The sequence below is a fragment of the Carlito syrichta genome, unplaced genomic scaffold (genome assembly GCF_000164805.1).
Source record: "Carlito syrichta isolate Samal-C Ts95f unplaced genomic scaffold, Tarsius_syrichta-2.0.1 Scaffold316387, whole genome shotgun sequence".
Lineage (NCBI taxonomy): Eukaryota > Metazoa > Chordata > Mammalia > Primates > Tarsiidae > Carlito > Carlito syrichta.
This window is the reverse complement of record NW_007260483.1, coordinates 446,839-461,609: the sequence shown is the minus strand read 5'-3', so window position 1 is coordinate 461,609 and position 14,771 is coordinate 446,839. Positions and strand designations below refer to the sequence as shown.

The 14,771-nt window shown below is 38.0% G+C and overlaps 1 protein-coding gene and 1 pseudogene across 2 annotated transcripts in view; both read left to right on the top strand.

Moving 5' to 3' along the window:
- The window catches only part of SLFN5 (schlafen family member 5), a 32,164-nt gene that overhangs the window by 16,493 nt on the left and 900 nt on the right, over window positions 1-14,771 (top strand). Inside the window, exons 2-4 of the mRNA XM_008074298.2 lie at window positions 1,965-2,999; window positions 3,990-4,115; window positions 13,982-14,699. Coding sequence (XP_008072489.1) covers window positions 2,006-2,999; window positions 3,990-4,115; window positions 13,982-14,699 — 1,838 coding nt within the window. The 5' untranslated portion in view covers window positions 1,965-2,005. The remainder of the gene's footprint in view (window positions 1-1,964; window positions 3,000-3,989; window positions 4,116-13,981; window positions 14,700-14,771) is intronic.
- Window positions 9,625-11,054, top strand: LOC103276842 (annotated as a pseudogene). The gene has a single exon (XR_505395.2). The product of XR_505395.2 is annotated as a pleckstrin homology domain-containing family A member 1 pseudogene (transcript).

Genomic DNA, 14,771 nt, shown 5'->3' with positions numbered 1-14,771 from the left:
TATTTGTTTATAGTTCTGCAAATGAACAACACAAAAAAGCATCTAGAGTGCAGAAGGAAATGCACCAGAAGTGCCAAATCTTTAAATGGTGAATTTATACTGTTCTTTTTCTTTAATTCTGCTTTCAATTTTTTTGACATTTTCAATTTCTTTTTACATTAAGCATGTATTACTTTCACTGCTTGGAAAAATGTAAATTGAAATAAAAATAATGTAGGGTACACAGAATTTACCTTTAAAAAACAACTGTGGTGTGTGTGTGTGTGTGTGTGTGTGTGTGTGTGTGTGTGTATGTGTGTGTTTTGGCAGAACCTAATCTAATCTGTGTGCCTCTCAGAGTTGGGAGGTAGAGCCCTAAGGTTTTAACCAGGAAGGAAATGACACATGTGGAACATTGGAGGGAGACTTGCAGGGGAACAGTGTCTACCTGAACAAAACAAAACAAAACAAAATCTTGTATAACAATGCCTGAAAAAAAACTTTTGAAAACCCATTTCATTTTTGAGTAATTTTATTGTAAAATATATCGCACATGCAAAAGAGAATATGACTTTATTTGAATAGTTTAAAACAATTAAAAATGAACACCCATGTACCCATCCTGGATTAGGAAACACGTTTCTAGGACCTAACAAGCTTCCTGTATATTCTTCCATTCTTCCCCTGTTTCTATCCCTCCCTGATTTTATCTTTTTCCTCTTCACCAGGAGCAAACAGTATTTTGAATGGTATGTCTATCATTTCCTTGCTTTTCTGTAAAATATTACTACCTATATGTGATTCCCAAATAACATGTTACTTAGTTTTGCCTGGTTTTGAACTTCATATGAATTAATCCTTGGTAGCTTGAGCATGTGGCTTTTCCTGGCAACACTCCAACATCAACCTGAGCTCCTGTTGCCAATGTTTACATTGTGTTCTTGTGATTTACTAACTACTGGATCTCAGATTCTACCCTATAACCCCCGAGACCAGAGTGCAGTGGCGTAATCATGGTTCACCATAGTCTTGTCTCCTGAGCTCAAGTAATCCTCCCATCTCAACCTCCTGTGCAGCTGGGTTTACAGGTGTGTGCCACCATGCCCCGCTAATTTTTTAAAATTTTTGTAGAGATAAGGTCATGCTATGTTGCCTAGTCTGGTCTGAAACTCCTAGGCTCAAGCAATTTTCCCTTCTTGGCCTCCCAAAGTGCTGGAATTATGGGTATAAGTCATCAGATTCTTTTCTTTCACTGGAGTAAAGAACTTTTTTTTTGCAGCAATGCTTGATGTTTTGGAGTTACTATGGAGTAAACAGGATATGGACCAAACTGTGTCCTGATGCTGTGCTAGGCTCAATCTTGCCTATGCCCCTCCTAGCTGAAATTGTCCCTCTATGTCCCCTAGTCATAAGAAACAGAACTAGGATGTATGTACAATTTGGGGGTGGTGAGGCAAGATGAGGACTATTTGGATCAGGGGAAGCTAAAAGGTCTGCTCCATAGCAACAGTGATATATCACCAGACACAATCAGCTTTATCCCGTCCCAAAATTGGGCTACAAATTAATCTGAAAATTGCTCAGATCTCAGTGAGAGAAGAAAAATAATACAAATCAGCATAACCCGAGATACCTTTGACCACGAAACTTTCCTGCTCTAGTCCACAGTCCACGAGTATTGTTGTAAAATTTCCTATTTTCTGCAGGTGACCTGAAAGACCTTGCTACTCAGAGAACTTGGCAGAAATTTACTAAAATCACAGCATGAAAATAGCCTCTTGACCATTTCTGTGAAGGCAGTGGTCTCCCAGCTGACTTTTCTCCTGAACCCACCAGACGTGCTTAATTCATACACACATTTAGCCTCAAGCTATGCAGGAACAAATGAAGTGACCAGCTTCAACAGGGCGGCCTTAAACTGTTGATTTTCCTGCCTCTCCCCTATTCTTCCCCTATTCTAATGATTCCATCTTTCTGTTTTGTAGGAGAACATTTCAGGGCAGCAATAGGTCAAGTGCTGAGAAAGATGAGTCTCAAGATTGATTTGGAAACAAACTATGCAGAGCATGTTCTGGATGTAGGAAAAATCATCCTTGGGATCCAGCAAAGGCAGGAAATGAACCCTCAACTGCAGGAGAAACAGAAAGAAGTCATCTTGCAAGCAATATGTGCTCTGCTGAATTCTGGAGGGGGCATCATCAAGGCTGAGATTGAGAATGAAGGCTACGATTATGAAAGTCATGGGGTAGGATTAGATCTGCCTCCAATTTTCGGAAGCTATTTAGATGAGATGCAGCAGGAAAACCTCTTCTTGATTTTTGTGAAATCATGGAACACAGAGGCTGGTGTAAGACTTGCTACCTTGTGCTCCAATCTGTACCGCCGACAGAGAGCGACTACTAATGTCATGGATCCTAAGGAAGCTTTGGCATTCCTCAAAGGCAGGACTCAGACTCTTATGAATTTTAAAAACTCCAATTTGTTAAGATCACAGGAAGCTCAGGGTAACATAAAGGCTTTAGCTGCTGCTTTGTTTGATAGGGATCAGCTTCAGTACCTGGAAAAACTCAACTTTCCTGAGTCCATACATGTTGAATTTATAATGTTTTCAGCACACGTGTCACAGTGTGTTAAAGAGAGACTCCCCAAGTGTGTTTCTGCATTTGCAAATACTGAAGGAGGATATGTATTTTTTGGTGTGCATAATGAGACCTGTCAAGTCATTGGATGTGATAAAGAGAAAATAGACCTTACCACCTTGAGGGCTTCTATTGATGGCTGTATTAAAAAGTTACCCATTCATCATTTCTGCACTCAGAAGCATGAGATACAATATGCCATCAAATTCCTTGAAGTACATGATAAGGGGACCCTCCACGGATATGTCTGTGCGATCAAGGTGGAGCAATTCTGCTGTGCAGTGTTTGCCAAAGTACCTAGTTCCTGGCAAGTGAAGGACAACCATGTGAGACACCTGGCCACAAAGGAATGGGTTGCTTGGATGATGGAAGCCGACCCAGGTCAGGGAGCAAGACCAACAATGATTGCAATGTTTGCTGGCAGTGGGGCGGGGCAGGGCAGAGAGGAGAGGAAGGTGTGATATTCTTTGGAATCTGGGGAAGAACAGTACTCCCTGAGTTGCAGATGTCTGACTTATCAATTCCTGTAGATGCAGTTGGTGGGTCATTTCCCTTCCTTTCCTCTACTATCTTGAATTTTCTACATTCAACAGATGCCCCAGGGTAGTAGCTCCACTAAAGGTTTGTGCAGGAAGTCGTTTGACAAGTTATTTCTATACTCACGATCTTTCTTATGTTCATAATCAAGTCTCTTTCTTTCCAATTATAAACATGCATTTAATTATTCAGAAAGTTTCTTTTCCATATGTACAGATGTGTCCTCTTTAAATTACTGCTACTTTCCTCTGGCTTCCCATTCTCGTCTGGTTCCCTGAATTGAATATTTTCGCTTTCCCATTGCCCCATTTCCATGTTTAAACCAAAACATGACCAAACCATGACTATCCTTTTCCTTTTCCGCTTTTGCTTTTGGGAGCCAACATGTGATGCTAGCCATGACTGTTAAGTCAAAGAGTAGTGTTGGTGATCTACACCCACTTTGGAAAAGGAAAGTCTGAGATGAAACTAGACAAAAGAAAATCAATGATAACTTCTTCAGAAGTCCAGAAAAAAGTTTATTTCAGAATCTGCTCAGAAATCTATATCCATTGACTTTCACATCTTTTAATCATATTTCTTCAAAAAGTAACATTCTAAAAATATAAACATAGCTTTGCTTCAATATAATAAAGTTAAAAACTGTTGTTCCACATTAGTTATTTTCCCCCTCAAAACCTCAGTGGGCTTTCTTGAACTGACCTGGAATGTTGAAAAAAATCTGTTGGCTGTGGCTTGAGTTATAAGACTAAGTGAAAGCCTTTGCAGCATAGCTTAGTGGTGAGTTGAGGCCTGCCTTTTTACATATTGAACCCTTGGTTCTTGTTTTCTAAGATCTTTCCAGGTTTTCTGAGATGGTGCTTGAGCTGAGTTTGTCATCTGCCACACCTCACAGCAGGGCTGTGTGTGTTCATAAGAATTTGGGATGTTTGGAAGAACAGCAGAAGCGTTACTTTCCAGGTAATTTGTCATCTTTATTTGCTTTGGAACATGTTGATTGTTCAGTCATATGGAAAAAAATAAAATTCAGTTTATTTTATATTACACATAAAATCAATGACACAAGGTTTAATGAATTAAATAACAGGAACAAACTTTTAAAACCTGTAGTAGAAAATAGGCCAGGCATGGTGGTGCATGCCTATAATCCCAACATCTTGAGAGACTGAAGTAGGAAGACCACTTGAGGCCAGGAGTTCAAGACCAGCCTGGGCAACACAGTGAGACTTTATCTCTACAAAAATAAAAACATAAAATAAAATTAGCTGGGCATGGTGATGCATGCCTGTAGTTCTAGCTACTTGGGAGGCAGGAGGATTGCTTGAACCCTGGAGTTCGAGGTATGTGCCATTGTACTCCAACAAGTGAGAATGTGCCTTCAAAATAAAAATAAAATAAAACTTTTAGTAGAAAATGTATGTGAATCGTTTTGTCATTGAGGTAGGAAAGGATTTCCCAACTAGATACAAAATTATTGAACTTTAAACAAAAAGACTGATAAGTTTCTCTATATTAAAATTACAAACTTTTGTTCCTCAAAAAATACCTTAAATAAAGTAAAAAGATGTAACTACAAACTTGAAGATGATATTTATAATCCTTGAGGCTGATAAGTAATTGGTATCAAGAACATATAAAGAACTTACCCACATTTTTAAAAGGACAAACAACCCAGTAGAAAGAAATGGGCAACATTATAAATATTCATTTCTCAGAAAAGGAAGCACATATATCCAATAAACTTATAAAGAGATGCTCAATCCATCAGTGATGTGCAAAAATGCAAATCAAAACCTCAAGTAGATACTATTTTACACCATTTAATTGACAAAATCATGTGTTGGAGAGGTTGTAGATAAACAGTATCTTAGTACCTGCTACAGGGAGTTAAGGTTGGTCTAATCTCTTTGGAAAACAAATGTGGCATTATCTTATATAGTTGGCCATTTGCATACTCTACCATTCAGCAATTCTTTCTAGTTTCTAGAGAAAAATATACCTCAGATGTGTTTAATTGTGGATATGACCATGAGGGTTCATGGATTAACTATTTGTAATAGCTTTAAATAGGAAACAAAATATCTATTGTCACTACTATAGCTAAATATATTGTAGTATAGTCATATAATGGAATATTATTCAGCAGTGAAAATGAATGTACCACAGCTATGTACAAGCGCAAGACTGAATCCAAGTAATGTGTTTGTATATCTTGTCATGATCTTACTCATGGGTTTACCTGATTCTTTTATTGATTGTATAGTATTTCACAGCATTTCTTTTTTTATTTTTTTCTTTTAAAGATGTCAGATACAATTCAGGTTCGGTATACAAATGTTTGTTACGCAGGTACCCTTGTTGATGAGGTGTGCCCCTCTCTCTCCTGGCAGTTTCCCTCAACTGCCAATCTCACCCCTCCTTCCCTGGCAGTTTACTGCTACTGCCAATCCCTTTCTTACAGTATTATGATAATTGTTCACGGTCCACTTATGAGTGAGAACGTATGGTACTCTGTTCTTTGTTTCAGTGATAGATCACTGAGTATGATAGACTCTAAATCCATCCAAGTGGCTGCCAAGTTCATATGTTTCTTCTTTATGGCTGCATAATATTCCATTGTGTATATGCACCACATTTTAAAAATATGGAAATTCAATTTCTAGTGCTTTCAGAAATTGCCACACTGTCTTCCAAAGAGGTTGCACTAGTTTGCATTTCCACCAGCAGTGTAGAAGCGTTCCTTTTTCTCTACATCCTCGCCAGCATCTGTAGTTGTTTGTTTTATTAATGATGGTCATTCTTACTGGGGTTAGGTGTTACCTCAATGTGGTTTTGATTTGCATTTCCCTGATGATGAGTGAGGCTGAGCACTTTTTCATGTGTCTGTTGACTGCCCGTATATCTACTTTTGAGCAGTGTCTATTCATATCTTTTGCCCTCTTTTTAATGGGGCGTTTGTTTTTTTCCTTTTGGCATGTCTGAGTTCCTTGTAGATCCTAGATGTTAGGTCATTGTCAGATATAGAGTTGACAAATATTTTTTCCTGTCTGTGGGCTGTCTCCCTGCTCTCTTGATAGTTTCCTTTGCTTTGCAGAAGCTCGTCAGTTTGATGAAGTCCCACTTGTCTATCTTGTTTCTTATGGTATGGGCACTTAGGGTTTTGATCAGGAATGGTTTGCCAGTTACAATTTCCATAAGGGTGTCTCCTGCATTTTCTAAGATTCTTATAGCTTGAGGTTTTATGTTTAGGTCTTTGATCCATTTAGAGTTGATTTTTGTGTATGGTGACAGGTAGGTGTCCCGTTTCAATCTTTTGCATGTGATCAGCCAGTTTTCTCAGCACCGTTTACTTATTAGGTTCTCCTCCCTTCAGTGGTTTTTGTAAGAGGTTTTGTCAAAGATGAGTTGGTTGAGAAATTGAGGCTTTGCTTCCAGAATCTCTATCCTGTTCCATTGGTCTATATGCCTGTTCTTGTACCAATACTAGTCTATTTTGATAATTGTAGCCTTATAGCAAGTTTGAAGTCTGGAAGTGTTTAACAGTATTTTTAATCATAAATGTTCTTATTTTTAGCTTTTTTTATTGTAATATGTATTATGCATACAGAATGTTCACAGAACAAAGATGTAATTTAATAAATAATTGTACAATGAAGCTCGTGTAACCATCACCCAAGTTTTTAAAAAAAATAGCACTTTGCAAACACCTCTGCTATCATTTCTTTAACCAGTCCTTTTTTTGATATACTTTTAGATGATGTCTAATTATTTCTGTTTTAAACAGTGCTATGATACACATTTTTCTACAAAATGCTTATGGCACTTTTTAAGGATAAATTCCAAGTAGTAGTAATGCTTGTAAATTTAGTAGAACATTGCCAGATTGTAATTCAAAACATATACCCAAGTATACTTTCACCAACATGGTATCATCATGATGTTTCTCTTCTGGAAGAAGCTTAGAATCATTTTGTTCTACCCAAAAGAAAAATGATTGTCTGATGTCTTTTTGATGGCAATTATATTCGATTGATAAATTAATTTGGATAGAATTGTCATTTTTGCAATAGTGAATTTTCTCATAGTTGAACATGGAATGTCTAGCCATTTATTCAAGTCTTCTTTTACCATAGTTCATGATATATAAGAAAACAACATTGTGCGATTATTTCATTTAACACTAAAGTAGAAAATATTACCAGTTAAACTATAAGATGTAGGCCGGGTGCAGTGCCTCAAGCCTGTAATCCTAGCACTTTGGAAGGCCAAAGAGAGAGGATTGCCTGAGTCCACAGGTTCGAAACCAGCCTGAGAAACTTGGCAAGACCTTATCTCTACAATAAATCAAAAAATGAGCTGGACTTGGTGGCATGTGCCTGTAGTTCCAGCTACTGGGAAGGCTGAGGCGGAAGGATCGCCAGAGCCTAGCAGGTCGAGGCTGCAGTGGCCATGAGCATACCACTGCACTCCAGCCTAGGTGACAGAGTGAGACTCCATCTCAAAACAAAACAAAACAACCCCCCCAAAAAAACAAATAAGCAAAAAACCCGCCAAACTCCCTCCCCCAAGAAAACCTATAAGATATATCCTGGCTGGATGCAGTGGCACATACCTGTAATCCCAGTGCTTTTGGGAGGCTGAGGTAGAAGAATCAGTTGAGCCCAGGAATTTGAGGCTGCAGTGAGTTATGATCATGCCACTATATTCCAGCCTGGGTGACGGAAGATCTTGTCTCTTAAAAAAAGAAAAAGATGTATTCTGACTTCAGAGACATTAAAGCACATCTATAATCAATGAAATGTATATCTCTCTAGTGTTTCAAAGTCTTATCCATATTGTTACTATATATATTACATTTTCTTCTGAGATGGGATCCTTACATGATAATGATTTCTGATTATGAATTTCTGGCATGTAGGAAAGCTCTTAGTTTTAATACGTATGCACTATACCATGTCCAAAAATTTTACTACCGTATGAAGACACAGAGAGAAGGAGACATCTATAAACCAGAAAGTGAGTCTTCACCAAACACCAAATCTGTTGGCACCTTAATCTTGAACTTCCCAGTCTACAGAACTGTGAGAATTAAATTTTTGTTGTTTATATGCTAAAAATACCAGAAAAACAAAACAAAAATCTTATTAATGCAAAAGTAAAGATAATTTTGAACTAACGTTTCCTGTATTTATACATTTTACCCGTTTGTACTTGTTTCAGTTCTTTGGATCATTATTTTAGAACAACATGAAATCCACTCCAGGTGTGGTGGCTCACACCCGTAATCCCAACACTCTGGGTGACAGGGGCGAGAAGATTGGCTGACTCCAGAGGTTCAAGACCAGCCTGGGCAACTTGGCGAGACTTTGTCTCTGCAATAAATTAAAAAAAAAAATTAGTTAGGCATGGTGGTATGTGCCTGTGGTTCCAGCTACTTAGAAGGCTGAGGTGGAAGGATCACCTGAGCCTAGCAGGTCGAGGCTGTGGTGGCTGTGAGTGTGCCACTGCACTCCAGCCTGGGTGACAGAGTGAGATTCTTATTCAAAAAAAAAAAGAACAACACGAAATCCAAATAGTTGTAGGAGATACCATTAGTTTAGACCACTTTTATAGAAAATAATTGCTGTATTTCTCTGAGCACAGACAAACTTTGCTGGTCTGTCCAGCTGCTTGCTGGACAGTTTGATGTACCATAGGTCTCCCCAGCTGAGCATTTCCAAAACTGATCTCTCCACTCTGACAGTCTGCTATTTCTTCTGTATATTCTGCACATTATTCTATATTAAGTATTATTTTTCTATTTCTTCCTTGATATCTCTATCAGCTGGAGAGTCCATCTAGCAAAGCACAGGAATTTGGATTCATCCTTGACTTGTCCCTCTACCCTTAATTTGAACTTCAAATTTTGTGTGCTTTTGATTTTGTTTTCTTGGGAGAGGGTTCGTACTTTTGGCTAGATTTCAAATTCAGGCTTGCAACCCCAGAAGATTTGAGACACACACACACACACACACACACACGCACGCACACACGCACACACACACACACACGTGTGTGTGTGTGTGTGTGTTTACAAATGTATGGGAGAATCAAAAAAATCCAGAATTTATTTATAAAATTTTATTTATCCTTACATGTTTAAACTTCAGCCACCTTCAAGATACTCTCTGTCTACTACTCAAAGCAGTTTTGAACTCGTCAATTTTGATGCCTCTTAGTGCTTCTGCTGTTTTTTGTTTCATCTTTTTCACACTGGCAAAACATTTCCCTTTGAGGACTTTTTTAATCCGGGGAAACGAAAAAAAAAGAGTTGCTCATGATGAAATTGGGTGAATAGGGATGGTAGGGCAAGGGGTCATGCTGTTTTTGGTAAAAAACTGCTGAACGGTCGTGGGCGCCGCTCGGGGCAGCTGAGTGCCGGAGGCAGCCGGGGCTGCGGTGGCGCGGGTGCTCCGGGTCGAGGCCGCGTGTAATGTTCAAGCCTAGAAATGCCTTATGTGGATCATCAGAATTGCATCTGTGGTTTTCTAGACATTGAAGAAAATGAAAACAGTGGCAAATTTCTTCGAAGGTACTTCATATTGGATACCAGAGAAGACAGTTTTGTATGGTACATGGATAATCCACAGAACCTACCTTCTGGATCATCAGGTGTTGGAGCCATCAAACTTACCTACATTTCAAAGGTTAGCGATGCAACTAAGCTAAGGCCAAAGGCTGAATTCTGTTTTGTTATGAATGCAGGAATGAGGAAATATTTTCTACAAGCCAATGATCAGCAGGACCGAGTAGAATGGGTAAATGTGTTGAACAAAGCTATAAAAATTACAGTACCAAAGCAGTCAGATTCACAGCCTAATTCCAATAACCCAAGTCGCCAAGGTGAATGTGGGAAGAAGCAAGTGTCTTACAGAACTGATATTGTTGGTGGTGTGCCCATCATTACTCCAACTCAGAAAGAAGACGTAAATGAATGTGGTGAAAGCATTGACAGAAATAATTTGAAACGATCACAAAGCCATCTTCCTTACTTTACTCCTAAACCACCTCCAGATAGTGCTGTTATCAAAGCTGGATATTGTATAAAACAAGGAGCAGTGATGAAAAACTGGAAGAGAAGATATTTTCAATTGGATGAAAACACAATAGGCTACTTCAAATCTGAACTGGAAAAGGAACCTCTCCGTGTAATACCACTCAAAGAGGTTCATAAAGTTCAGGAATGTAAGCAAAGTGACATAATGATGAGGGACAACCTCTTTGAAATTGTAACAACGTCTCGAACTTTCTATGTGCAGGCTGATAGCCCTGAAGAGATGCATAGTTGGATTAAAGTAATCTCTGGAGCCATTGTAGCACAGCGGGGACCAGGCAGATCAGCGTCTTCTGAGCAGCCCCACTGTCCTTCAGAATTCAAGCACACTTTCTGTCCTGCTGGCGCAGCAGCCACTGCCTCACATTCCACAGCCTCAGCAACTCTTTGGTCTCAAGTTTTTCCATGGAGAAGCGAGGATTTTACGAATCTCTTACCAAGGTCAAGCCAGGGAACTTCAAGATCCAGACTGTCTCTCCAAGAGAACCAGCTTCCAAAGTGACTGAACAAGCTTTGCTAAAACCTCAAAGTAAAAATGGCCCTCAGGAAAAAGATTGTGACCCAGTGGACTTGGATGATGTGAGCCTTCCGGTCAGTGACGTGTGTGAAGGAAGCATGTAGCCTTTGCCCTGCCTCGGCCATGTTCAGCTTCCTTATATGAGGCTTCTAGCCAAAGATGATAAGGGTGAAATGGTTTTTGATGTGTATATTATACTGCCTCTTAGATGTACTGTTTATAAGCTGGTAAACCAAGAATCTAGGGAGTGGTCAAACTAAATATAATTTCTTTAAAAAAAAAAAAAAAAAGGAAAAATCCCAAGTGTCTCAGTATCTGTCTGAAGATTTGTGTGTTTTTGTTTGAGTGGTAAAAATGTATGTGACTTTTCTTTTTCCTGGTGACTTTGACAGTTTAAATGTTTAACAATTTAAACATTTAAAAGTGCTTATTAATTATTTTGGTCATTTAAAAATGCTACTATGACTTTCTATTAAATGTTTGACATTCACACATTCTTATTGGTTAATATTTCTAAATGAAATATTGCCAGACTAAGATATCTAAACATATGATGTCTGTGGTGCTGTAAAACTTATACTACAGTGTGGACTATTTTGAAATTATAACCATTTTTGATGCCCTGGATCTTGAGGTGAGGGTTGTAGATTGTACTAGGGTAGAAAAAAGGGGAAAATTAGAATTCAAACAACTGTATCTTAGACATTTGTTTGAAAATGCTTAGTCACAACTTGGAGCAATGAGTGTTAAAAAAGTTATCTGGTGGGAAATTTTGGGGGAGATCTGATTTTTTTTTAATCAAAGTTTCATAAATAGTTTTTATTTCTCAATTTGGATCCGTGAAAGACCTCAAGTTTATATGTAAAGACATAACTGCCCTTAGTCATGAACTTGTTGCGGCCTCTACTTTTTGTCACTAATAACCTACATTTTTTCATCTTGTTTAGGAACATTTTGAGATTAATGTGCTTAAAAGTCCTACATGATTGGTTTTAAATACTGGAATAAAATTAATTTTTAGTAGCATAGTTTAAGATGTTAAATACGATAGTATCTTATGCTAGAGATACCAGGATGATGGTATTCTACTACCTGTGCAATATAAATGTTTTAAAAAACAAAGTTAGTCATGGGGATTTCATAAATATAACAACCTTTCTAAAGAATCCTTAGTTTCATGTGTTGAATTACAGATCATTTTTGCTGTTCAGTCTTAAACGTTTGCTTTAAGAAAACATCTTGAATTTCACATGCTGCTATTTTATGGTATTTTGCCATTATACAGTACTGTTTTGTTTTGAATTCATACATATCACCGAAAGTTTCTCCTTTTCATTTTCTAAGATGACTTCTTGTCTGAGACAGAGAAAGAGAAATTTCCTACTACAGTGGTCGGGTCCAGAGGTTAAGATATATTATACAGAATTACATCTGTCTAAAAATCCATATGCATAAAGAATGCACCACTCAACTTTTTATTCATGAGCTAATATTTTTTAAAAGTTCTATTTAGATTTTTTTCTCTTTTGCAGCTACATTTGAAAATGATAGGATGAAAAGAGTTTAAGTAGCTATCACTTTTTCTGTTGATATGTCTATTCTAATGACTCTTTTGAGAGTTCCTTTTTCATGAACACACCTAAGAAATCTTGTACAGACACTTTGTGATATTCAAGAGGCCTAGTGCTGTTTTTTGGGGGGTACAGCTTTCACATTGCATGTTCACTTTAGCATATTTTGGTATTGGCGATTTGATATACTTCATGGTGGCAAAATATTAGTTCTATTTTGGGACTTTTTTATAGAACTACCCTTATTCAGTAGAATAGGAAGTTGTTCTTGTGATTGTCAGGGTCTCCTAATATTTATCTCAGTTCTTTTATAAGTCTGGAAATTATTTAATTATTTTAAAATTACACTTTTCTTGTAAATATGTCACACCTGAATTGTCAAAAATTCCTTGGAATGCCTTAATATTTGCTGCATTTTTTTTTCCGTATATATAACATGTCTTCTTTCAGAATGGGAATATATGTGTGTGCCTTCCAATGTTTACTGTTATGTTTGTTATCTTTATATGTCAAACTGGTTGAACACTGTAATACTCGAGAATAAATTGCTCAGAATTTAAAAAAAACAAAAAACTGCTGAACACTCAACACAGTGTAGGCAGGTTGTTCATGTAAATCACCTATCATGAAATGGGCAAATGTATTGAAAGACTACCAAATAAATAAATAAATAAGTAACAGAAGCCAAATGCAGTCTTTCACAACACTACCTGGTATCCTGATGCTGATGGGTTCCTAGAACACTTATGTAGACCAGGAAGCCTATACTACAAGGGACCTGCCCTCCAAAAGATAATTTCATTTGGGTGGGGGATCTCCTCGTATGTATCTTTTAAATATACATATATGCTTCTTCAAAAAGTACTTAAAATTTTGTTTTGGAATTTGCATACATAAAAAACTTTTTTTGTTATACAGTCCTAAGAGTTTTAAAACATGTATGGATTTGTGTAAGCACCACCATAGTCAAGATACAGAACAATTTCATCACTACAACCCCTCCAAAAAAACCTCCTTCATGCTACTCCTTTGTAGTCAAACTCTTCCCTAATCCCTAACCTCTGACAGCCATTGATCTGTCCTCCATATCTTTAGTTTCGCTTTACAGAATGTCATGTAAGTGAAACATACAGCACATAGCCTTGCCAGCTGTTAAGATGGCACTCAAATGCCTTCCTACCCATCCTCATCTCCACTCCCCTGCCTCTCATTTTAGACATCATTAAACTGCACAGGGACCTTGCTGTCCCTTGGCTCTGTGTCTTCTTTTGACTATCTCTCTATTCTGTCAGCTGGCTAACTCAAAGTCATCCTTTAAGAATCAACTCAGGTGTCTCCTTCATAAAGACTTTCATATTTCCTTCTTTTTTAACCTGTACCTTTCCTTGGTATTTATATAGTAATTTGCATTCTTTCTTCCAGTTGCATTTTCTGCTTTGTATCATAGTTATTGTTGTCTCTATGCCTGCCAATTAGCAGCTCCATCAAACTAAGAACTCTTTTATCTTCTTATTACTAATGTACTTGTATAATCTGTTTGGGACACATGGCAGAGTTCCAATGTTGATTGAATCTACTATATATAATGATGATTCCTAGCTTGTCTGAGAATTTTCTAATTTATTCCAATTATTTCTCTGTCTAGTATTTCCAGACCGAGTGGTGTATACTCCAGAAAGCCTCTACAAGGAACTCTTCTTACAACATAAAGGACTCAGAGACTTAATAAATACAGAAATGCGCCCTGTCTCTCAGGGAATACTGATTTTTTCTCAAAGCTGGGCTGTGGACTTGGGTCTGAAAGAGAAGCAAGGAGTCATCTGTGATGCTCTTCTAATTTCCCAGAACAACACTCCAATCCTCTACTGTATCTTCAGCAAGTGGGATATAGGGTGCAAAGGCTATTCTCTGATAGTCGCCCATTCTTTGAAACAGAGACTGGTAAACAAAGGTGGCTACACTGGGAAATTATGCATCACTCCCTTGGTCTTCCTGCTGAATCCTGATAGAACAACACAGACCTTTTACAGTTCAGATTTGAAAATTTACCCCGAGTCCTATATCCTTACGACCACCCAGTACATGGAAGCCCTGTTACGGTCCCTTGTGATAGTCTTGCTTGGGTTCAGATCCCTAAGTAAAGAGCTGGGCTCTGAGGTTTTGAACCTGTTCACAGATAAACAGTATGAGTTGCTTTCAAAGAATCTCCACAAGACCAGAGAACTGTTTGTTCATGGCTTTCTTGGATCAGGGAAGACTGTCCTGGCTCTTGGGATCATGGAGAAGATCAGAAATGTGTTTCACTGTGAACCAGGTGACATTCTCTACATCTGTGAGAACGAGCTCCTGAGAAAGTTGGTGAGGTATGCTGCCTGTGTTCACTTCTTTTCTTGAGTGACTTTGGTTGGTGTGGTTTTAAGTTTATAAGCTAAGAT